The sequence below is a fragment of the Microcebus murinus genome, chromosome 6 (assembly GCF_040939455.1).
Source record: "Microcebus murinus isolate Inina chromosome 6, M.murinus_Inina_mat1.0, whole genome shotgun sequence".
Lineage (NCBI taxonomy): Eukaryota > Metazoa > Chordata > Mammalia > Primates > Cheirogaleidae > Microcebus > Microcebus murinus.
In genome coordinates, this window is record NC_134109.1 from 38464736 (window position 1) to 38490889 (window position 26154).

The 26154-nt window shown below is 42.7% G+C and overlaps 1 protein-coding gene across 1 annotated transcript in view; it reads right to left on the reverse strand.

Moving 5' to 3' along the window:
- Window positions 1-26154, reverse strand: part of PRKCH (protein kinase C eta) — a 218702-nt gene that overhangs the window by 155673 nt on the left and 36875 nt on the right. The window contains exon 2 of the mRNA XM_012777648.2: window positions 803-866. Coding sequence (XP_012633102.1) covers window positions 803-866 — 64 coding nt within the window. The remainder of the gene's footprint in view (window positions 1-802; window positions 867-26154) is intronic.

The following is a 26154-nucleotide window of genomic DNA, read 5'->3' on the forward strand; positions in this document are numbered from 1 at the left end:
AGAGACAATGACAAGAATGAATCTTAGAGAAATCATGCTGAGTGAAGAAACCAGACACAAAAGAGAAATACTATGTAATTCCATTCACATGAACCTCTAGAGTAGGCAAAACTAATCTGTGGTGAAGGAACACATTGCACTTGCTGCCTTTGGCACCAGGGCGCTGATGAGCAAGGGCACACAGGACTTTCAAGGTAATGGAGATGTTCTGTCTCTTGCACTGGGGGGCTGGTTACACAGTTGTGTGCATTTGTTAAAATTCAAATTGCTCATTTCTGATCTTTCATTTCACCACATATAAATTTTACCTCAATTAAAAAAAAATTATGGAGGGCAGGAGTGGAAGGGAGTGTGGTAGCAGGGGACGAGGAACAGAATCCCTTATAGGGTAAGAATGAGATAGGCATTATAAAGAAGAGAACATGATCCCTAAATTGCTTTCACAGACATCAAAGGGAAAACCAAAAGGTTGGCACGAAACCAAAAATTTAAAGTATAGTTTAATAAGCATGAAGCAAAAGGGACAAAAACCAATTCAGCTGAGATGTGATCAATATAAACAAAAACTGAGGATGCTACAGAAGAACATGAAATTGCCAGAATTAGTGAATATATTTAATACGGCAACCTGAGCCAATACACCATTGGGAAACAAAACACCAGTCAGCCCAACTTGAGAGAGTGATTTTTTTAAACATCTTTTGCAAAAATACTTTCTTTTATAATTTCCAAGATAGAAATTTTTATTGAATATGAACTCAGATTACACATATACTAGAAACCACACAAAACTCATTCTTACCTTCAGTGAAACTCCCTGTTAGGGTTATTACCACAAATACTTTCCCTTCTGGCTCCAGATCCACCTAGAAAGAGAAAAAAAATTGTATATTATATTCTATTATTAAAGTACTTTTGTGGACTTTAAATAATTCATGACAGAGAGGCCTAAATGTGTAAATCACAGCCATAAATCAAATCTTTCATTAAATAGTAGAGGGGCAAGGAAACAAGTGAAAACCCAAAAAATCATAAAGGTTGAAAAGCAAATATAAAAGAAACTGTATTTTTTCAGTTTTATTCATCTTGAATTTTATTCTCTTCCATTTTTGGCTCTTCATGATACAGAGAGGCATTCACACACTTGGTAATTGTTTTTGAGACCTCCATACCCTATCTGTACTGCTTGTTAGAGCACTTCAACTAAACCATGCAGCAATGGCAAGAAATAATGGCAGTATATAACATAACAAACAAACGTGGCACAGTCAACTGAAAATCTTTAGTTTCAGAGAGTAAAAAGTGTAGTCTCTGTCTATACATTTCCACCAAAGTCTAGTCAATCTTAAGGAAGTGCTAGGGAAGGAAGTTTGAGAGCTTTGCATTCACTACTACTCTTGACTATCTACAGGAGTATCCTCAACCCTTAAAATTATCTATCAGCTGAGCTATCAAGACATGTATATGCTGCAAAGGAGGAAGCTTGAAGTCTTCTTCATGTGGCCCTACCCTCTGCATACACTCCAGTTTCCAGAAGACTCCATGCAGCGTGGCGCCCAGGATGGAATGGCACCTTCCTGATCTGCTCTGATCACCACTGGCGCAAGTGGGCAGACTCTACCCTCTTCCTGCTGGGTGCTAGCCTCACTATCCATGAACATCTCTAGGCCTTGCACTACGGGATTCTTATAAATTCAAATACATGAATTTACCATTGTGCTTAAATAAATCTTGCCAGATTCAGTGCATGGCTCCACGCTTGCCTTTGATCTTTCATCAGAAAGAGGAAAGTCAAGAGAATCTTTGACCTATAGGTAGAGAAGCTTGATATAGATATGGATTGTCACTTTGTGGTAAGACCAGTAAGTTTAAATAAGCTACCAGTCATATGGGATAGCAGAAAGGACCTCCCCCCACCCCCACACATGCCATGGACTCCAGTCTGACTCGGCCACAGCTGTCTCTAGACTCTGGGCAAAAGAGTCCTTCGCCACCTGGGCCTCACTGCTCTCATCTGAAAGTCGATGGCATCATTGTCCAGCATTTCTAACGTGGCCTCCATCACATGATCTCAAAGAACCTTAATGGTACTGTTTACTTTTTTTATTATTATCATATCTACAGGTGAACAAAAGCCCTCCACAAAGGCATTGGTCTAACCCTCGGTCTCCGCCACATAGTTTTAACACCACACCACGATTATATGCTTTTTCAAAATACAAGACACCTATGTTGTACAGATCCAGAAATCTTTACCCATATAACAGCCTATTCTTACAACCCTCCCTTTCTCTGCATAAAATCCGTTACCAGTGCAGTTACCACACTGTAAGTCACCCCCGTGTTCAAATCAGCTACTTGCATCATGACTACTGCTAACTTAACAATATCCCCTAACTATCTTAACACCACTTGTGAACCTTTATAGAACAGTTCTGAAAATAGAGCTCTCTGGAGAGATGACTAAACAGGATGTCAGTCTCTAATTGTCTCCACTCTCTGCCTTGACTTGTTTCAAGTCAAAAATATGTTATTTTTAAAAGCCACTCCCTCACCTTCAATATAAAGGCCTGGCAGAGAACACACACTTACGCACACATTCGACCTCACAAGGTGCACCGCTGCTGGCACGCAGCTGCTGTTGCCAGCCCGGACAGACAGACTGCCGGGCTGCCTCCGCCATCCTGCAGCCCACGGCCAGCCCATAATCTCCCTCCAACGCTGCCCTGAGGGCCCGTAAAGAAGGCCACACCACCCCGAAGACAGGGCAGGAGCTGCTGTGATAGACAGCAGAGGATTCCACCACTTAGAACCAGGAGCTCTCGCAAGTAGAAGAGGTTTGCTTCCTCATTTCTGACCCATGCCTCCATGATGGTGGAAAAGCCATGTTCAAACATCATCTTCAAGTCTTGTCCATTTAGGAGAGATGTGTTAAGACATCAGCCCTTAGAACAGGGTTTTACAAACTGCAGGTCAAGACTCATTGGAGGGACGTTAGAGCAATTTAGTGTGTTGCACAAAACAGATTTTTTAAAAGTAGAATTTAAAAAAGAAAACAAGAACACACCACAGGGGCCAGGTGCAGTGGCTCATGCCTGTAATCCTAGCACTCTAGGAGGTGGACTGCTTGAGGTCAGGAGTTCGAGACCAGCCTGAGCAAGAGCAAGACCCCATCTCTACTAAAAATAGAAAAACTTAGCCCAGTGTCATGGTGCACATTTGTAGTCCAGCTACTCGGGAGGTTGAGGCAGGAGGATCACTTGAGCCCAGGCATTTGAGGTTGCTGTGAGCTAGGCTGACACCATGGCACCCTAGCCTGGGCAACAGAGCAAGACCCTGACTCGGGAGAAAAAAATAAAGCACACACCACAGGTAGCAAGGAAAAGCACTTTCATGAAACTTTTGTTTGCAGTTTTGTATACACGTATAAGGGTACGCTGGGTTTTAAGAGGTATTCCTTACCGTGTCACAGAGAAACAGTTTAAATAATGTGGTGTGAGAGGTTATCCGTTCCATCTATACATTGCTGATGGGTTGTTGTCATTTATTCACAGTGGTTGCTTGGATACTCCCAATGACAGCCAACTCACTACCTCAATAGTTGGCCTATTTCATGTACTTCATAGACAGATCTTTCTCTATGAGCAGAAATGCAGCAAGACCAGTAATTTCCACCCATTGACCCTGGTTTTGTCCTCCACAGTCCTAGTGGACACTGTCTCTCTAGCTAGAACATCCATTCCAGCTTTCGGGAACAGCACTTGAGCCTCATTTGAGAACTGCCTCTCCCTCACATGTAGTCCAAATGCTTCAGCTAAGATTCTACCCTCTAGCTCCAGGGCAGACAGGTGACCCAGACCTAATACGGAGCTCTCCCAGCCCGGACCACTGGCCTGAAGCTGGCAGATTCTCCGTATCTGGTTATCAGAGAAATTTTAACTCCTATGCCCAGCAACTACTGACTGAGGCTTGGGCACAGAATCCAAGTAGATCCAATTAGAATCCTGGATCTACAAGGAAGAGACAAGATCTCACTCCCGTTCAACTTCAATCTGGAAGGACATAAACTTGGGAGTGTCCAGAACCCTTGTCACCATATTGAGATAGAGAATGAAGCCAACAAAAGGGGACAGCTGAGGGGACAGCAAGAACCAGGTCTTGATGGCATCATTTAAACCTTTAGATCAAGACTTGCTTGATTCTTTGAGAGTTTTCAGTTATTTGAGCCCATAAATTCCCTTGGTTTTAGCTAGTTTGAGTAGGGTTTTCTATCACTTGCACCCAAAAGACTTATCCAAATGGTCAACCAAAGAGAGTACACGTCAAATATCTGACAATATTCCATCCCCCCTACCCCTCCTAACACCTACGCTGTCCCCTGCAATCTGACTCCCGGACTCTCACCAGCTCCGAAACAGCTCCTGCAACCTTATCTCATCCTCCTGTCAAACCCAGAGATCAAAGATGTGGATTTCTCTCCGTGGATCTCTCTGCAGCATCTGATCTTCCTGACAGCTTCCTTCTTCATGAGTCTTCCTCACTCCTTGCCTCCGGGAAACCGCTCTTTCCTGCTCTTCCTCTTCCTCTGGACCCCAGCATTTACCCAGCAGCCCGGGCTCCTCCTCACATACATGTAACTGCAGCCAGACCCCATCCAGTCCTCTTTCTGAGTCTCTCTCCTAAATCTACCATTCCCTCTCCTCTCTTACTGCTGTGCCTTATCGGTCCTCAGATTGAGAGAAAATATTTATAAATCATATATTGGATAAAGTATTTGTGTTCAGAACACATAAAGAACTAGTAAAACTCAATAACTTAAAAATCCAATTTTTAAAAAATGGATTTCATTACTTTACTTCACCCAAGAAGACACAGATGGTGAATACGTATATAAAAACAAAGTCAACATCACTAGTCATTAGAGAAATGCAAATTAAATGCAGTGTTAGAATATAGTAACAGTACATACCTATTATGTATATACCTATAAATACCTATGTATATACCTATTATGTATATACCTTTATATACCTATTAGGTATATATCTAGGATGGATAAAATTAAAAAGTCTAACCATACTAAGGGTCTATGGGGATGTGCAAAGTAATGAAGTTGGACCCCTGCCTCATAAGACTACATAAACATTAACTCGAAATGGATCATAGACCTAACTTAAGACCTAAAATAATACTCTTAGAAAGAAACATAGAAGTTTTTTAGACCTTGAGTTAGGCAATGGTTTCTTAGATACAAAAGTACAAGTGACCTAAAAAATTGACAAATTGAACTACATCAAAATTAAAAACTTTTATGCTGTAAATGATACTATTAACAGACTGAAAAGAAAATCCACAGAATGGGAGAAAGCATTTATTAATCACATAAAGGATTGTATCCAGAATACATAAAGAACTCTTCCAACTCAATAATAAAAAGACACATAACCCAGTATTTAAAACAGCCAAAGGATTTGAATAGACATTTCTCTAAAGAAGCTATACAAATGACCAATAAGCACATGAAAAAATGTTCAACATCACTGGCCATAAGAGAAATGCAAATCAAAACCACAATGAGATAGCCCTTCACATCCACCAGGATGGCTATGATCAGAAAGGCAAACAATAATGAGTGTAGGCAAGGATATGGAGACATCAAAACCTTGTACGCTGTTAACTGGAACATGATATGGGCAATCACTTTGGACAATAGTTTGGCAGTTCCTCAAAAAGTTAAAAAAAGTTATTATATGATCCAGCAATTCCACTCTACATAAACCCAAGAGAACTGAAAATACATGTTCACATAGAAACTTACACAAAAATGTTCATAGCAGTATTATTCTTAATAGCCAAAAGATGGAAACAATCCAAATGTCCATCCATCGATGAAAGGATAAATTATGATATATCCATATAATGAAATATTATTCAGCAATAAAAATAAATTACAGACACATGCTACAACATACACATCTTGAAAACATGACGCTCAGTGAAAGAAGTCACTCACAAAAGACCACATATTGTATGACTCCCTTTACATGAAATGTTCAAATTAGGCAAATCTATATAGATTAGTGGCTGCTTAAGGTTGGAAGGAGAAAGGAGAATGTAGATTAATTGCTAATGGGGTTCCTTTACAGGGTATGAAAATGTTCTAAAAATTCATTTTTCAATATGTGTCAGTTATTTTAATAATACCTCAATTCAAAAAAAGAAAGAAAGAAAAAACCTTTCTGTGATCTGCATAATAGAAGTAACTTGCCTTCATCCTTCCCCTAACCAAAATATTAAAAATTTCCCCAAAAGTAGTCCTTTAGCCCCGTGCTCTTCAGTAGAATCTAACAATCAGAAAATCTGCCTATTCGCATGGCTTCATCCTTGTGGGTTCTTCAGATTGTTTTTGCTGTTCTACACTTTGAGTCCCTGAAGATCTACCCTGTGCCTGGGTCACAGCAGTCCCTCCGGAAAGCATTCCTTGGCTGAGTGACTCCTACTGTGCACCTTCAGAGTGATCTCTCCCTCGAGCTCTTGTCCCAAGTAGCTGCCTCCTTAAATAGGTATCAATGCTGTACCCACGTGAATCAATGTTGCCCCAAATACTACACCTCCCCATCTGAACTTCTCCCCCAATCCCCCACCCTGTGGCTGAGTAACAGTAATGCCAGAGAAGATGTAGGTTCTGGTGCTAGCTCTGTCCTAACTGGTTTGTGACATCAGGCAAGCCATTCAACCTCTCTGCACTATAGAATCAAGGGGTGGGGGGATATATAAATATCCATATAAACAGATAGATACCCAGGCCCCACTAGTGGTCTACTGATTTTGCATTTTCTGGGGAAAGGGAAATGGGTCTAAGAATCTGTTTTTAGAAGTTCCACAGGTGACCTGACATAGCGTGACCATGGACACCATCTGCGAACCCTGAGATAGATGCTCTCTGAGTGGCTGATTCCAGCTTTCAACAGCTCCAATTCCATGTTTCCTCCTAAAGCTTCCAGTTGTCTGCACTGAATCACTGGAACCACCATTCTTCTAGGTTCCAAGGCTAAAAATCCTGGAGCCACCCTGGCTCGAGGTACCACGATGGTCTGTGTCTCTCCATTCCATTCTTTCCATCACTCTAGGATCCCTGTCACTGCAGGACCTCTCATTCATCCTTTTTCCTGTAGTCAGGTGACACCCCAACCAAAAACAAAGCCTCCTTCCTAAAGTGCCACTCTTGTCAACTTCCTCCCTTCAAAGCCTCTGCTGCTGGCTTCCCAGAGCCCTCAGAATAAAACTCACCCTGCTCCACTGGGCTTTCAGGGCTACCTGCTCCCCTTTCCCTGGCTCCCCCACTAATCTCTCCAAAACTCTTTTTCAAAATTCCCTTCTTCGAACCTGCTATTCCGGTTCTGTCACTCAGCCACACCTTCACTCTTGCTGTTTTCTCTGCTTGGAAAGCCTGTCTCTCTTCACTTCACCTGCCTGTTCATTCATTCAAACCTTTACTGAATTACTCCCAGGGTCAGGACCATTGCCAGGCGCTCAGGGTTTCCTGAGTCGCTCCCCAGGGCTGCAGGTGGGATGAGTAACCCAGAACTGCTGGGGAAGGTGACGGCTGCAGGAGTAGAAGGAAGGAACTGCTGCCAGGAAGATCTTGACATTCACATTGATCCCTCCCATCTCAAAACTCACAACTCAACTATGATCTCAACACTTACCCATGAACAATTACTTAAAATTTCATACGCCTATATCCCTTATGATAAGTCTGTAAGCTCCATTCCAGCAGAAGCTGATGCTATGTTACCAGGGGGCCTAGCAAAGTTCCTAGAACAGGACTCAACACGTATCTGTTGACTTGATCTAATAAGCTGAACAAGGTCCTTTGACCACCTTGATTTCCTCACCTATAAAACAGGAATGATATTAATTGCTACAGAATAGAATACATTGTGACAGCACTTTGTGAAAAATAAAAGCACTCCAAGCTGGCTCCAAGGAATGCCAGTGGTATACGGACCGCAAGTGTCCACTGCTTAGAAATTACCCTCTGTTAGCTCAATGTACCCACCAGACCTGCAGTGCCTGTGCCCCCTTCCCCCACGGCCAATGTTCACTTTTCCTGGGCACCACTTTGCAGAAGCTGGGCAAGTCACTTATCTCCCTGGCTCAGTCTCTTTGTCCATGAAACAAGAGGGTTGTCTAAAAATGTTCTGTTTCTAATGTTCTATGATTCTAAACAGGCTTGGATAAAAGCCTGCACATAGGACTCAAGGGAAACACTCATTTAATTAACTGGTAATAATTTACAACCATTTCCCTTCACAAAAGGCATTAGAATTGATCAGAGACAGGAAACTTCTAGCTACACAACACTCATCTCAGCCTGGAATAAAGAGAGAGATCTAGCATATTATTAATAAAAGAAAAAAAAAGCCTTTTGGGATCAAGGTAGAAGGTTTACCTAGACTCTTTGGGCTTTAAGCAAACTTCTATCATAGAGAAGTTGACAGAAGTCAAATTCTTGGCTAGCTGGCTTTTTTATAGCTTTTCTAAGTCTTACTCTAGGGATAAACAACAAAGGAACCTAAAAAACATAATAAAATGTTTCATGATTCTCTTCTAGCTGAAACTGTCAGGTTTAAAAATGAGAGTTCAAATTCCTACAGGAAAAAAGAAATTCTTACAGGACTGTACCAATAACCTGTAAGGAGATGTACAGCTGTGTTCTTTAACAATAAAAATAACATCCACGTCTTGCACTTGGCCCACGTGCTGAGCCCCGCTGGGCTTGACCTATATTCTCTCTCACCTTCGCCACTTGCAAGGTAAGTATTACCATCACCATTATATAGATGGAAAAACGGAGGCTCAGGGAGATTACAGAACTGGCTGAGGTCACACGAGCAGTGAGGGCCAAGCCAAGATTCGGATGCTGGGAAGATCCCACGTGGGTGCTGCGCCCAGCCTCCCTGGAGCTGCGGTGCCTGCGTGTGCCTGCAGGTCTGTCTGCTGCCCTCTGCTCAACCCGAAGCCAGCCTGCCCTGGCTTCTGGCACATGAGGTCACCACATCACCCGTGTCCCTGGGAGCCCAGGCAAGACTCATGCCCTCAGCACCTGAGGCTGCGCCTTGCTGCCAAGGCCAGTGGGAGTGGCAGCAGGCTGGCGATGTCGCTGGATGTCTCCCGACGGGGGCACAAGGCAGGAGCCACTAAGCAAGGCTACGCAGGGGCCGGGGAAATGCAGCAGACAGCCTAGGGCCCATTAGTCAGCTGCCTGGAGAGCCCAAGTCAGTGTCATGTGCTGCAGACACACGATCGTCCTCTCCACATGGGAAAGGTTTCAAAGGAAAAGAGGGCGAATGAGGCAAACAGTACATCCTGCTGACTTTCCACATTCATCTCTATAATACTCAGGCAGAGTTTTCTGTGTTAAAAGCACACGAAGAAGTATCACAGATTAAAAACTACCAGAAAAACGATAATGGCAAAAACTGAACAGAAAAGCGGGGCTTATCAAATCTGACTGGTTTAAAATGAAGGAAAACACTATCATTGTCCTAGTGATAAAGTCCTCGGTCCATCCTTTATAATGCTAAATATGGACCCCACGTGAGGTCAGAAGAGGAGTCGTTGGGGGAAGAGCCCAGGCTGCCATCACACCTCTGGCACTGCCCACCTGTCTCTCCACTTCGAAATGAAGAGCAGCCTAAGCCTGTGAGTCCTTTTCTATCTAATATTCTAAGATTCCAAGTCATAAACAGTTCCTGAACCGTCAACAGAAAAAAAGGCAAACTCTGTAAAATAATTTTAAAGAGATTTATTCTGAGCCAAATTTGAGGACCATGACCCGGAGCCACTGCCAAGAGGCCTTGAGCAAGTGGACTCGATGTGGATAGGTTACAGTTTGGTTTTATACATTTTAGGGAGACAGGGGTTACAGGTAAAGTCATAAATCAATCCCTGGGAGGCACACATTGGCTTGGCCCAAAAAGGTGGGACATCTCGAAGGGGGTGGGGGTTACAGGTTATAGGTAGGTTTAAAGATTTTTTGACTTGTAACTGGTTAAAGACATGAAGCTTTGTCTGAAAGGCTTGGACTGTTTTAACATAAGGAGCTGTTTGTTATCAGTGAAAAGCCACCAGACATAGATTTGTTGTGTAAATCGAGAACCTGTAGGTGTGTCTTGCATGCCCTTAGGCCTGTTAATGGGTTACAAAGGATGTTCCCAAGAAGGGAGGGGGGCATAATAAGGCATGTCTCACCTCCTTCCTCCTGGCAGGCAGTTTAGTTTTAGGATATTCCTTTTGCCACAAGGGGGTCCGTTTAGTCAGCCGATGGGGGGGTGAGCCTTAAAATTTTATTTTAGTTCACAGAACTCCACAGAGCAAGTAAAGACGCCTGACGACCACTAAAGAAACTGTCTCTTCAAGTTGTCTCTAAAATATACACTTAAGGTTCACAATAACTCTCCCCCACTCCCAGCTAAACATACCCACAATAGTCACTATGAATTTAAGTTTAGAATTATTTCAACTCAGAAACCATTAGACCAATGTTTTAGCATATAAAGGATATCTTCTGGTAACAGTTTACATTAAAAATTAATTTTTCAAAGTTTCTCTGCCCATAATGAAAAATCTGGAATAAATAGTCAAGATTGGATGCCTCTAAGGACTAAAATACTTTTTCTCTGCCAAGAAGATGGCTGAAGGTAGAAATGGAGAGGCTCTAGAGGAGTTTATGGAAAGGAAATTTCCTCCGCTATTGTGGAGAACACCAGGAGCCAGCAATATTGGGTCTGAGGTTCCTGGCTCCTCTCGGGAACATTACAGACCTGAAAACAACGAGCATTCCCTCTACCATCCCCAGGCCAGCTTTTGCCACCTGGGCTGGGATCACTGGATCATCGCTCCGCAACTTTATACCCCGAACTACTGTAAGGGAGCCTGCTCTTGGGTACTATGGTCTCAATTCGCCCAATCACGCTATCATCCAGAACCTTGTGAATGAATGAGCTGGTGGAGCAGAGGGTCCCTCAGCCCTCACATGACCCTTGTAAGTCCGTTCCCATTAGCATCCTTCTGACTGAGGCAAATGGGAGTATTCTGTACAAGGAGTATGAGGATACGATTGCTCAGTCTTGCACATGCAGATGACAGCAAAGGTACAGCTAGCTCGGGTTCCCAAGAAATTGGATAAGGGCTTAACTAAATATCAATATTAAAGCTGCAAGTAATCCTCTACCCAATCTGTAAGTTGTATTCCTTGCCTTAAGTGGCATTACTTAAATATCACCCCCCACCTGTGAAGCACTGCTCACTTTATAAACCCAGTCCGAATACCAGTCTCCTAGCACGAGTTGGTACAGTTTGACCTCCAGTCAGAGCCCTTACTGTTTGGGCAAGATGCTCCTTCGGAGATGCACTCTCTTATTTTTTATTGGGATTTTGTCAAAAGTCACCAGTCCATGGTGGTAGGACTTTAGAAATTGTCCCACCAAGGTCTGGGAAAGGTGGACTCTTCCTATGTCCAAGCTCTAGAAGACTTAGGGTGGTGAAAGTAGCTTGAAATTTTATACTCTTCTTGTCTCTTATATCCTAGAAACTACTAGTGCCTAATTAGATAAACTGCCTGCTTCTGTGCTTGCCTTCTAAATCTAAATCCTCAGACAGACTAGACAACTTTCAGGTAATTCTTGACAGAAATCTTTGGAGAGGACAAAAGGAAGGAAATATTTTTCTAAGCTAGTGGAGCTTTTCATCTCAGCCTCTGAATCTGGGAAAAAGTACCTGGATTACCTTCCTCCTAGGGTAAGGACAGCAGCCTTTAATGAAGCCCATAGGGAAACTGGAGTATGGAGCCCTCTGAGATGGCAATCTACTTCAAAACCAGCCATTTTCATAAAGAGAAGAGCTGTCATTGGCATTGCATGGGGGAGTTACTTTAAGTTTTCTATGGAACAATAGAGTTCCCATTTTCTTATTTTATGTAACACTTAACACATTAACTGCCACGCGAGTTGTATTTAAGTCATGCTAGTTTTGAGCCCCGTGCCTCATAAAGCATATGTAACTCATGTCTTTTTACCTTGGGAGACGCGTGGTGTGCAGGCAACTCACGCTGCCATGCTGTAGCATACATGTTACGTGCTGGGTGGCCCCCTGGGCAAAACCCTGCAGTTGGTTCATGAAAATCCTACTTGTTGATGTTCTTATTGTTACAATTAATATTGACAATTTAACTGCATATAACTCATGCACAGAAAATAATAAAAAATAACATTTTTCATTAAATTAGAACAGATCATTTTGTTTTCAAAGTTTTCACTATTTTTGTAATAAAACACTGTGGCCCCAAGGAAAAAAGTGTTTTTTCTAGCATGGCAGTCAATGTGTTAAACTCCTGTTAATTATCCCACAAAGAAAGCTCCCTGATGGCCCAGAGGCTAGGACTGGCCTGAGGGGGGAGGGAGTAGAGGGCCTTGAGGCAAGAACGAAACATGCCAAGGCCTGATGCTGGCTTCGTTCTGGGCTTGCCTGTTGCACGTGTTCAATTTGGCTCTGGGCATGGGTCTCAGGGAGATGGGCTTGCTGTCGTTGGGAAACATGGAACTCTGTCCTGGACTAAGCGATGCTTGCAGTGTGACTCTTTTCTATTCCTATGTTGGATTTAAGCTATGAGACTGGACTGTGGTGCAAGTAAATCAATTTTTTGTTGCTATTGAGAAAAATCAAAAAAATAAAGGTAGAAATGGTCTACTATATGCTATGATGCTGTGTGTGTGTGTGTGTTCTCCAGCTCTGACTCCCATATCTGAGCAACTGAAAACATAAATTAAGTTTCCTTGTTAGTACAGTAGTGAGAAAAAAATGGGAAAAAAATGAAGGATGCCTTACACTCTTCGAAACACTCTATTACAATTCCTCCCGCTTAAAGTCCCAGGTAATTTAATTCGGTGGAAGGCCTACCCGACACTGCCTCTGTGAAGGACAACGTACGCTCTGAAGGAGTGTGCCCAGCCCATCAGGAGGGCCAGAGCTTCTGGTGCTCCTGGTGGACCAAAAAGGCTGAGAGTTCTCCTGCAGAAGTCAAAGGCCCAGCCTGGAAAGCAGCAGACGACTCTAGAACAGCACCGGGCTGCCAGGCAAGACCACTCTCCAGAATGAAAGTGGCACTTTCCTTCCCCAGTAAGGCGTCCCTAAGGACCTCAAGCCAGAGTGATACGGAAAACGTCGGGCACCGGGACGCAGCCTCCCCATTACTCTGGATCTCCGCGGGCCAGCACTGTGTGTGGCCAGTTGGAGGGCAGCTGCTCGGCCGGGGCGCATGCTGGAATGCCCCGGGCCCACGTGCTGCCGCCTGTTTCTGGCCACACTGCTTGCATGATCCTGATTGGGTAATTTTTGAATCCCACTGTTTTTGATTGGATGTTAAAGCTTGTTGTTGATTAGATGTTAAAGCTTGTAGCTGATTGGATGCTTTTTGAGCCCTACCGAGGGTATAAAAGCAGGAGGAGAAAAAGGAAGGGGGGCAGAAAGGATCATAAGATCGGAAGACCTGAAGAGAGCTGTAACACTGGGTGTGCTGAGCCTGCCAGAGGAATAAAGACTGTTCTCCGACTCTTCATGTGGCGCTCGGTTCTTTCCCCGGTCAAGAGCTGTAACGCTAGCTGTACTCGTTGCCACAAGAGCAGACCCTGCATCGAGAGAGGGAACCACAGAACAGAGCACTCCCCATACTGTGTGTCCCCCCCACATCGAAGAACACTCCAAAAAGTCACTAAAAAGTCCCTTCTCTTCTCTGCTATGGAAGAAGTATTAAACAGAAAGGACAGGTGTGACCTTGGCTGGAGTTGAGAAATGTACAGCCTCACGGCCCCCTTCCTTTTCTCCACCTCTGTGGGTGGCCTGGGAGCACTGTGAGGCCCCTTCCCTGTGGGGACCCCCTACAAGACAGGACAAATACTATGAGGTGGAGAATCTAGTAAGTTTTGTCACAGACGCTAAGTTACTTTCACAGAAAAAATAGGAGTTTCTCAAATATGTGCAATGAAGTAATTGGTCCTTCCTGTCCTGCCCTCATCTTAGCAGATTTTAAACTGAAGATTCGAGATTAAAAAAAAAAAAAGGATATAAATAAACCCACAATAATTCTCATCATCCATTGTAATGGAGGAAGAAGGCAAAGGCTCTGGCAAAACCAAAGCAAAAGTATTTTGCTGGAGACAAAACTGTAGAAAGAGCTGCACCCTGAGAATTTTAGCCTTATGATGCAGGCCAAGGGTAGTCAATAGAGAGTTCTTATTATGTAAAATGATAAAGATTAACATGCAAAGGGGGTATTTTGTCCACTAGTCCAATGAATAGAGGGGAGGCAGGGATGGTCTAGAAATCTGAAAGGTTTTGTGAGGGTGAAATCAGTGAAAATTAAAAGCCAGATGAAGGCAGCAACCAAAAGTAGTGGAAAGGCCAAAAGAGCACGGAGCTATCAGGGGCAGCAAACTGTGGCCCCACGGTCCGCTTCAGCCCATTGCCTGCCCACATTAGTAAGCAAAGTCTTATGGAAACAGTCACCCCTTTTACCTGCATATATCTATGGCTGCTTTTGTCCTACAAAGGCAGAGATGAGTAGTTGTGACAGAGACCTTATTGCCCACAGAGATTAAAATATACTCTCTCTGGCCCTTTATAGAAAAGATATGCCAACCTCTATTGCTATTAATTAGCCTGGGAACTGGGGGTGGTAGGGAGGGGGAGGAAGGAAATGGTTTTAAATTTAGACACAAAGGTACCTAAATAGAAACATCTGGCAAGAAGTTGGAAATACAGACAAACTGTGGAGTAAAGAAAGGGCTGGGGTTATTATTTGGAAATCTTTTGCAAAAGATGATCCCTAAGAGCCAAGAGTGAAACTTTTCAAGAAGTATCACACAAAACAGAGAAAAGAAAAAGCAAATTCACTTAGGAGGTGAAGGAAAGAAGAACCAGAGAAGATGCAAACCAAGAGGTGGGATCACCCAAGTTTAGTGCTTGGGACACAGGAACGGGCAGCTTGAGAAAACAGAGGCCAAATATTGCAGAGGTGGAGGCAGATGAGGACTTTAAAGGGGTCCCTAGGTTTGCAAACTGGGAGGTAACAGATGGACTCTTCCCATGAGACCCAGTCCATCTTCAGCAGTTCTATTGGAAAGGGCCTCCTTGTACTAACCTAAAGCCCATCCATATCCCCGTAACTACCACCTGCAAGTTTAATTCCACCTCTAGAATTTACTCTGCCAAGATGGGGAAAGAGAGAGATGTAGAGAATAGCACAGAAGCAGCAAGGAATATGTAGTTGAATTGAATTGGAAGGTAAAGCTAGAAATGCAAGCTGGGCAAAAGGTTTTAGATGCCAAGATAAAAGTTGAAATTTAATTTCAAAGAAGTAGACTGGTAGCAGGCCTAAAACAACAGGCTGCAGGACAAGCCAGAGGGAGGTAGGCTGGGCTGCAGGTGGTGGATGAGATGAAGAGTACCTATCTCAAAGGTCACATGTGTTGTGGAGGAGGCAGGAGAGAAATATTACAAAGGAAGCTCAGCAGGACTAGGTGGCTAGGGGTTAGGGATGATGAGAAGTCCAAAAGGGGTGCCAGTATCTGGAAGACTGGAAGACTTAACCTGGAAGAAGGGAGGGAATCTAGAAGGTTGGTTGGCTTAGAATAACTCTCATTTTTAAAATGTTGATTTGGTAGGGGGGCATTCTGGTAGAAATATTTGACAAAAAGACAGATGGGGCATGAAACTTAAAACAAAGGGCTGGGCGGAAGGCAGAGTTGTAGGAGTCATTCATACAAGGATAACTGAACCACAAAACAGTTGACTCCAAGGAGAGATTGTACAGACCAAAGAGCAAAGAGTCAAGGACCAAAGCCATGTTTAGAGAATGAGAGACAGCAGAACCAGTGAGAGGGAAGGAAGAGTGTCTGGAAAGGCACTCTATCTATCTTGGGTATCTTGAGTACTGTCACACATTTTTTTCCATTTATCTTCATGACCACTTCTGAGTAAAGGTAAGTATAGCACCACTCCCCGCACTGGATGGCACAGTCATCCAGAGATGTGACTTAATAAGTTGGTGGCAGGTGAACTAGGTTTCGATTTTATGGTCTCAAGTACCATTCCCACCACACTGTGAACATAAAACTAGTGCACTCATGACTTTTTAATGAACCTGTTTAACATTTGCCACACAAGAGGGTTTCATGAAGTTCACCTGTCTCATTCTTTCACTTCTTACAAAATCATCTTTGAACTAGTTTCACAATCACAGCTGCAACCCAACTAGTGCTTCAGCCAGGTGACGGCCTGACAGCAGACCAGTTTCTGAACATCAGCTGGAATTGAAACCAGACTGGTTTCAGATGCAACTGGCTGGTAGGACTCTCAACAGGACTGTTAAACCAAATGATGAGTTGAAGCCCAACAGGGGATTTTGGACAGGGGGGACAGTGAAACTGTTATGTATGATAGATACAGAACACTAAGCATTTGTCAAAACTTATTGAATTTTACAGCACACTGAATTTGAATGGATACAATTAAAAAAAATTAAAAGTGTCAAGAGATCCTGGGATGGAATATGAGGTATAGACTGCAACCTGAGAATTAACTGTATTAAAATGCATGATATAACTTCAAGGAGGGAAAAGGTGCTGGCCTAACAAACTTTGTAAATGAGCGGGGACTCTAGAACTAAAGGCAAAAGGAACTTGACATCAACGGTGAATCCTAGTTAACAAAGTTGTTTCTCACAGGGGTTACAAGTTAGCAATTCTGAAACCATTATACATGTACATGAATGAATGGTAGGAGCCAGTTTTTCACTATTGGAGTGGGAATTTTCAAACAAGCAAAGGAGACAGGCTAAAATGACCCTTGCAGTACTATACTGGAGTTGGAAATATTAAAATGAACTCATGTTTAACTTAATATAGACATAGACGAATACATATAGAATATTTCTATATACATGTGTATATACAAGGATTAGTACACATATATCTATTTCCCTGTCAGCTGAGAAGAATGAAAAGCAATGATACCCCAGCAACAACAAGGACACCCAGTGTCAAGAACTTGGTTCTAATACCATTCTCTAAGGAAAGGGACCAGGGCTCCTTGGAGAAAAATGGCTGCTACTAGAGATGGGGCAAAGAATATACACAGTGAGCCAGGTGCATCTTGTAGTGTCAGAAAGAATGAGTGATCAAAAAAAAAGGAAAAAGAAAAAAATCACAACAGCCACAAAAAAACCCAAAATACCCCACAATGATGGGGATATGTTACAAAGGGACAACTGAAAGAGCTCCCAAAGGCCAAATCTGAAACAGTTTGAAGAATGAAATAATATGGTATTGGATTATAACCTAAAGTATAAAATTAAATATCCATGATATAAATAAATGATGGAATAAATGAGGAGAAGAGACAAATCTCCCAAGTAGATTTCCAAATAATTTAGATACATACTTCCCCACCCACAAGAAGGTGGAACATGATTCCCCACAGCTTACACTGCACATAGTGACTTCCTTCCAAAGAGTATACAGTGTGAAAAGATGGGGAAAAGCAACTTTATGGAAGACACTTGAAAAACACTTTTATAGCCAAATGATCAAGGTTCACATCGGCAGTGATGAGTCATGTTGATAGCATGTATGTATATAAAAGGTAATGATGTAATTTATGATGTAATGAAATAGGGTACTCTACCTGTGCTTTGGTCTTCTTCCCAAAACCCCATAACCCCTGTCTAACTACAAGAGAAACATCAGAAAAACACAAATTGAAGGACATTCTACAAAATACCTAACTAGTACCCCTCAAACTGTCAAGCTCACCAAACCAAGGAAAGTCAGAGAAACTATTACAGACTAGAGCAGCCTAGGAGACACATAGTATCAATATAATGTGGTGTTTTAGATAGGATCCTGACACAGAAAAGGGATACTAGGTAAAAACTAGTAAATCAGTTAAACCGCAAAGTTTAATTAGTAATAATGTATCATTATTGGTTAAGTAACTGTGACAAATATATCATACTATTAATAGTACAAAACATCGATAATAGAGGAAACAAGTGTTCCCAACAGTATGGGCACTCTGTACTAGCTGCACAATTTTTCTGTAACTCTAAAATAAAATGGTTATTTAAGAAAAAATGCCTTTTAAATAAAAATGTCCTCCACTGAGCCCTAAATCTGGGTAATTATTACAGAAATTAAAATCTCAGTTAATAACTGATAACTACAGGTGATAAATTTGATTCTCTCACACTAAATGGATGAAAAGCAAGCCAGGGGCAGCAGTGCAAAAGAATACCTGACCTTTTTAACATTGTGTGTGTGACATTACCGTGTCAATGCTAAGTCATCCCCTGTCCCAACTGTCCCCAGCTGGCCAGTGCCACAGCACAACCCACTCTGAGCCAATTTTTCACACTGCAGTGTTTAGTGTCACTCCACACTCCTGGAGAAGACCAGAGCGTGGACCCTGAGACTTTTTTTTAGTAAGTATCCCTTCCTACTAACACTAACTGTTTTCAGACAAGCTGTTGGTAAAGTGTCGTCCCTTAAGCTAAAAACAGAAGTAGAAGAGAGACACACTGAGAGACAGATAATGTGTGTGAATGACAGAGAGGAGGGAATGAGCTACAAACTACTGCCAACAAACACCTAACATAACATCATGAGCACTTTTTGGAGCTAAGGTTGAGTAATATGAATGAGATCATGCCCATTACACTTATCTGATTTCAGGAAAAGGCGCAGAAAATCTGAACAGGAACTCCTTATCCAAATATGGATAAAGATTTGGAGCAGTTTTTCAAGATGGCCCCGGCCATTCATTTTTTTCCCAACGCTAAGGGAGTAAGAACTGCCAGAACTCCCGGCTCTGCTGGGCCAGAATCTCCTGACACAAGGTGTGTGGCAGATGCAGGCCCCACCCCAGAACCCACCCCAGGCCAAGTGAATTAGCATCCCATTGAAGGAACTCTCCAGGTGACCCCGATGTCCCTTAAAGGTTGGCAACCACTGCAATTACTTCTTTCTACTGTTCTCACTACCCCATCCCTTCTCTTTTCCTCCAAGCAAAAAAAGCATATAGTTTGCTTTTATATATTAGGGTTCTCAGTTTAAAAAACATATATATACACACACACATATACATACATATTACTGCTTGCAGATATTATCATGCAACAGTGGTTTTAAAAAAAAAGTTATTTATGTTTTTTACTGAGAACTTTATCTCCCACTTTCTTCCCAATTTTTTCTTTCCAATTATTTTGTTAGTTGCTATTAATAATCCAACTCTTCTAGGGAAACTAATCCCATAGCTACTGCATTAAATAGTCAATACATATAATATTTTAGAGTTGATTTGAAAGACAAATGCCCAGGAACACTGGCTGCAATGATACTTATCAATGATACTTATGTTCCACAAAGCAGTCAGTACACAGGAATTGATATAATAAAAATGCAATATACAAACATGCAAAAACCAGAATGGGGAAAACGAAATAGGAGATAAAGGCGAGGGTGAAGTTAAAATATAGACAGTTTAAATTTTATTAAAGTTGACCTACAAATTTGAATCTGAATTTCTGAATTACGGCAAAAAGGGAACCCAAAGCATGAAGATGATTCACGTTAACCATAATGAAACCACACTGATTTCTCAGGCGAAGAGCTTCCAGTGCCCTGAGGTCTAAAGAAAGGTCTCTAATGCAGCGGCTCTCAAGTGTGACCCCCAGACCAGTAGCATGGGTATCACCTGGGAACTTGATAGAAAAGCAACCAGGCACCTAAAGCAGAGACCAGGCATGGGGCCCAGTGATCTGTGTTTCAACAAATAATCCAGGTGACCCCGAGGAAGGCTACACTTTGGGAACCAGGTTTGAGTGCATCTACACATAGTGTGGATATCGAAAATGGTACAAACCTGCTCAGAAGTATCCCAACAACCAGCCCATGGTGAGTTTCACACAGCAAATTCTAGTAGCATTCCTCAGGGCAAAAGGGGGAAAGCGGATTTACCAAGCCAGAGACCACGTGACCGAGTCCATGCGTGTGTGGAACGGGAAGCATGGGCTGCGGGATCGGTGTCTCCCAGCACCCCGCACACAGGAGACAGACTTGTATACATGTTTTGAACAAATGCATGCATGAACGAACATCCTTCAAACAGTCCCCCATAAATATCAATTATTGTCAAATGTGCTGTGGGTGCTTATAATTAAATGCGTCCTTTCCAAAGGCTGTAAAAATTTTAGATGATTCTAGGGGGCAAATATCACCATTTATAATCAAACATTTTTCTACTTCAAAGAAAAAAATAAAATGTGCACAAACATTCAAACTTCCCTGGCACACTCCAGCTATCAAGCTATCAGCTCATGTTACCTCTACAGTCCGGAAGAAAGGAGATATTGAGTGGCAGCCCTGCTTTTACCAATGGGAAAGTGCTCCAGAGTTGCCACAGGACACACAGCGTTAAGTCCCCCGACCGTGGCCTATTTAGCAGCAATATACAGAGTGGGTTCTGCCTTTAAAGACTGTCCTTCAATTCAGTCTGGAGGAGTCTCCAGGTTTCAGTTATTAGAGGATGCAGCACGAAGCAGCTGGAAGGGGGCAGAGAGGGATGCCCTTTCCCTGTCGCATCAAAGGCGAGATCATCTTGGAAGGATATTTCTTTTTTCTCATAACTAGGCATAATTCGGGGAAGGACTGGTGACAAGCAAGGAAGAGGCTAAGGGCAGGCTGTGAGTGTTGGAAACCTGCGGCAGATGTTGGGATTAGAGGCTGCTGCAATGTCCACAGGCCTGGCAGGCAACACGCGAGGATTAGCCTGGGTCAAGGCAATGCTTCTCAGTCTATCTGGAGTCAGATACCTCTGACTTTCTCCCTAGAAATTCCTAAATTTGCATCCCATTTCATAAAGCTCTCAGACAGCTGGAAACTCCTACCAGGACCCCAGATTAATTCCCAGATTAAGAGCTCCCCCGAGCTACCCGGGAAAGCATATTATTTGCAGTTGTTACCAAGAAAGTCACAAGCAGGACACAAATCAACTCTGGGCAGTCTCATTCCTTTGAGAATGATTCCATGTCACAGAACCTCTAACAGGGACCAGAACTAGGGGGTTGGCCCCAGCACCTGTTCATCCAGTTACCCATCCAACAAACACTTCTTAAGCACCACCCTACTGGGTGCTGAAAACAGGGAAATCATGGGAGGAGAACAGCACCAAAGGGCAGCTCAGGTGTGTCTCTTGCACGGTGACCCCACCCACGGTGACTTCTTCGGTGGCAGTTACATCAGGGCTGACCTCTGACATACACACACACACATTTGTAATACCCGAGCTGCATCGTATCACAGGGTTTGTTTTTCAGGGTACCTGTCCTCTGAGTCAGACACAGACTGGGGTAGAGGCAGATGTACATCCCTTTGAGAATTCCTAGCTGCCTCTACCCCTTTTTGGTGGCTGTAATTCATGCTTGCTTTATCTTCCTGTCTCTCTCCTCATTTCCTATTGTTCTGTCACACCCTCTCTTGGCTCTGGGTCTCCGGTCTACCCAAGTAGGAAAAAGTCCTGTCTGTGACTCTTGGGTCACCACTTCCAGCAGCAATGGCAGGTATAGGAAAGTGGGTATATTCAGGAAAATAGATTTCCCTGCAGATCGAAATACTTGTTTCAGAAATCTCATGTTTCGTGCATGTTACTGCCACCTTAGAGAAGAGAAGCAGCCAGCGAAGGGGACACCTCCCTAGACAGAGAGGTGCTCTCAGTGCATTTAGCTCCAGCTCTCAGGCTGGAGAGGTCTAAAGTTCTAGGGTCTAATTTTTATCACCAATAAGGGCCCCAGAAGTCCTGAAAGCCTCAAAGCTCCTGGCAATTGAGGCAAGTAGAAATAAACACATATACCGAGATGCTGAAGGACCTGTGGTTGTATAAAAAAGGTTCACGTTAATTACAGAGCTGATACAAGCTTCCTTGCCTAAGGAATACCACTCATATTCCCAAAGCAATTAAAAATCAGGTTGCAATGACTGACACCCATTTCCTTATACCCAGGAAACCCCATGAACTCTGAGGTTGTCTCCAAAATGCTGGGTGCCAGGCTGAGTTCACCCAAAGTGGATGTCAGCCGACCTGCAGTTTCCACTCAATTTCCTTAAGGAGGCCACATTAACAGGTGAAGTTACAAAATATTTTGTTCCTAAATTTGGATCTGGCTCCTCTCCCATTTTGCTTCTTTATTAATCATCATCTTTTTACAAGTAAATGAAAAAATAAAGGATGGATGGCCACAAAAACAATTTTCCCAAAGTAGTAATTTGCCTAACAATTTGCTTAAAATTTCTTTAGAGTTTTATGAATCTCTCCTTACTAGGGGGGAAAAAAACATGCCAAACTTTTGGCAATATGCTAATTCTTTTAATCCTACTTGGTAAACTTAAACAACAGAAATGATACCCTAGTAAGCTAAAATGTCACATACTTTCAAAAGGTGTGCAATTTTTACCTCCCACACATTACGGAAGGACCAGGCTTTATTTACAAAGACCTTTGCAATCACTGTCTCATCTTCTGACAATCTGGGAGGTAACACATCATCATTGCCTGATACTGATTGGGAAATTGAGGTAAAAGTTGTAGAACAAGGCTACAGTAATTCCCAAGTTTCAGTTACTCTACATAAGACTTTTCTCTTTTGATTTTTTTTTTAAAAATCATTATATTATACCCTTCCTAAAATGACCTCTATCTCCTGAACTCCTGTAGGAATTACTGCCTAAACAATGCATCTGTCCATTAGTCATGTCAAGCCTTGCTATTTAAATCCTGCATAATTATCTAACTTTTCCTGTGTTTACATCTTGTTTCTTCAACTAAATTTGAAGCTCTCTGGGGGCAAGAATCAAGTCTTATGCATCTTTGTGTCATCACACCACTTGGCACATTGTAGGAGATCAGAAAATATGTGTTGACATGATTTGTTTTAATTTTTTTCTCATCTTAGAAGACATAGATGCCTGAAGTTTTTAAAAAATCCAATACAGAAATAAAGTTGGAAGTGAAATTTTAGATGGAAATGCATAAAAATGCATATAATTCAGCATAAATCTATTGCTTCCCTAAGCACTGGAAAATGCTTAAATTTACTTTAGAGTTTTCAATTCTTGGTTTTTGTTTTGTTTTGTTTTTTGAGGCAGAGTCTCACTCTGTTGCCCCTGCTAGAGTGCCGTGGAGTCAGACTAGCTCACAGCAACCTTAAACTTCTGGGCTCAAGCAATCCTTCTGCCTCAGCCTCCTGAGTATCTGGGACTACAGGCATGCGCCACCATACCTGGCTAATTTCTTTTTCTATGTGTTTTTAGTTGGCCAATTAATTTCTTTCTATTTTTTTTAGTAGAGATGGGGTCTTGGTCTTGCTCAGGCTGGTTTTAAACTCCTGACCTTGAGCAATCCACCCACCTCAGTCTCCCAGAGTGCTAGGATTATAGGCATGAGCCACGGCACCCGGCCAATTCTTCTTAATAATCCATTCTCTTACCCAGTGAAGTGCGTGGAATACAGATTTCCTCCTACACTTTGTACAGAAATCAACAAACTGAAAATTGACTTTAAAGAGATTGCCCAGAGCCACCAAACTGAAATGAATAGCAAACACAATGAAATGACTTTGAAGAGTTAAGTATAAATATATAAAGTATTATCATAAATTATATCCATTGTCAAAGCTTCCCTTTAGTGAGATACAAACTCAGACTTCTTTCCAGACCTTAAATAAATGACAATAGAATCACAACAGCAGACTGGGTGCAGTGGCTCACACCTGTAATCCTAGCACTCTGGGAGGCTGAGGCAGGAGGATCGCTTGAGCCCCGGAGTTTGAGGTTGCTGTGAGCTAGGCTGATGCCACAGCACTCTAGCCCGGGTGCGACAGAGCCAGACTCTGTCTCAAAAAAAAAAAAAAAAGAATCACAACAGCAGTCCTCAGAGATGCTGTTCTATACCTGACCCTGCATCTAGGAAGAGCACTCAAAACATTGAGGACACATACCTACTATATTCTTAAATACCCACATAAAACTTTTTATTCTACATACCCAGTGCTGTAATTCAGTGTGAACCCTACAAGTGGAATAAAAGTCCCATTTCTACAAAGTTTTCCCTGTGGGCTGTCTTCCACCCTCCTGACTTTCACTGCCAGGCCACTTTTGCCAGATACCAAGGGTGACCACAAATGTCTGAAAAGCTTCCCCTCCCATCTTCTGTGACACCACAGAGTCTACTACCTTCAGACCCATTCTTCTGGGTCTTTTTCTAGGAATGTGTTCTTTCACCCATCCCTCCCCTTCTGTCTGATGTTCCCTAGAACTCCATCCTCTGTCCACTGCCCTCCTCATTCTCAGACCCCTCCTGGGGCATCAAACTACTCACACAGTTCTAAAGATTACTTCTATGAGGATGACTCCCAGGTTCACATCTCCACCCACCCATCTTTTTAGAGCACCAGACTCGAATTCAGTTGTCTGATGGATGCTTCTAAATCAGCATATCACCTTGCCTCCCCCCACCCATTCTTCTTCCTACTTTCCCCAGGTCTATAATGGCACTAGAACATCAATTCTGGTCTCTCCTGTTCCATCCATTCTCCATAACCAATTAATCCAAGTCTTATCAACTTCATATCCTGGGCTTCTGCAAACCTGTCTTCTCCTCCCCAGCCCTTGACTTTCACTCCTTTCTTGCACATGTGCAACCCCTGACATCAGGCCTATCATGATAGTTTCCTGCCATCCGGCCTCAAATCTATGACCCACTGAGCTGCCATAGCAACCTACCCAAAAGGCAAATCTGACCATTTACACCCCAGGTTAAAATTTTTCAGTGGCTCCCATGAACCACAGCAAATCCTCTAAGCCCTCATAAAGTATGCCTGGCTCTTCACGGCGGGCCCCCAACTACACCACTCCCCTCTATGGTTCCTGACTCCCGACCTCATGCATTATGCTCTGTTGACACGGAAAGGCTTACACAAGGCAAGCACAGACTGCTTAATGCACTGACACACGTGTTGTTCCCTTTAGCCTACAAGGCCCTTCTCCTCCTCTCCCACCCATTGTCATCTGAGTACATCCTACTCATCACTCAAGACTCAGTCCGGGTGACTACTCCAGGAAGCCTTGCCCTGACCTCCCTTCTGCTCACACAGGTAGGAGGCTGTCATCTACGCTCTCCCAGCTCCTGTCACGACACCCGTCATTTGACACTGACATCATCTGCGCTCATGTCCATCTCCCCTTCTGGATAATCTGCATCTCCAAGGCTGATGCCATCCCTTCCTCATCCCTGAACCTGTGGGGATTAACCCAGTCTCAGATGCAAAGAGGGTCATCAACACATTACGCAGCTTCAGCAGAACACACGTCTGCAGGAATGCTGGCCCAAGCACCACAGGCATTAAGGAAAAAGGAACTTCATTTCCTTTTGTTATGATCGCTGCACAGTGTTCTGGAGAGGAACACTCGATTATTCCACCTCCTCTGTGTCACAGTCACATGAAATCTGACTTTTACAAATCTGTAATAATGTACGTGAACAGTCAAAACTGAGTGATCTATTCTCAAAAACCCTGTGGGTGATGGATTTCTGATTTCTCTTAGGCTGGATTGAAATCAGTAAACGATGATATTTACTCAAAACAGCAAAACGTTCAAATAATCAAGGGTTCTGTGGTTTGCTAATAAATAATCCTTTGAATTTCCCAGTTTCCTCATTTCCCTTGGCCCATTTGTTTTCTTTCAGATAATGCGATTTGTCTTAAAAAGGAATTTGCTTTAAAACAGATCCTTTTGATCAGATTTAATCTTATTTTCTGATTAATTCCCTAATAACAGATTCTGAGACTGTCTCACTGATTTCACCAAGAGCCTTTCCTCCTTATAGTTTTATAACACTAAGTAGAGATGCGTGGTAATATTAGATACTTAATGTATGACCAAATGTAATCATAAAAATGATCACGGAATAATGCATGTTTATTACCTTCAAAGGTCTTTCTGAAAAAAAAGTTAGCTTGCCTTAGTTTTTTACTCCACCCAC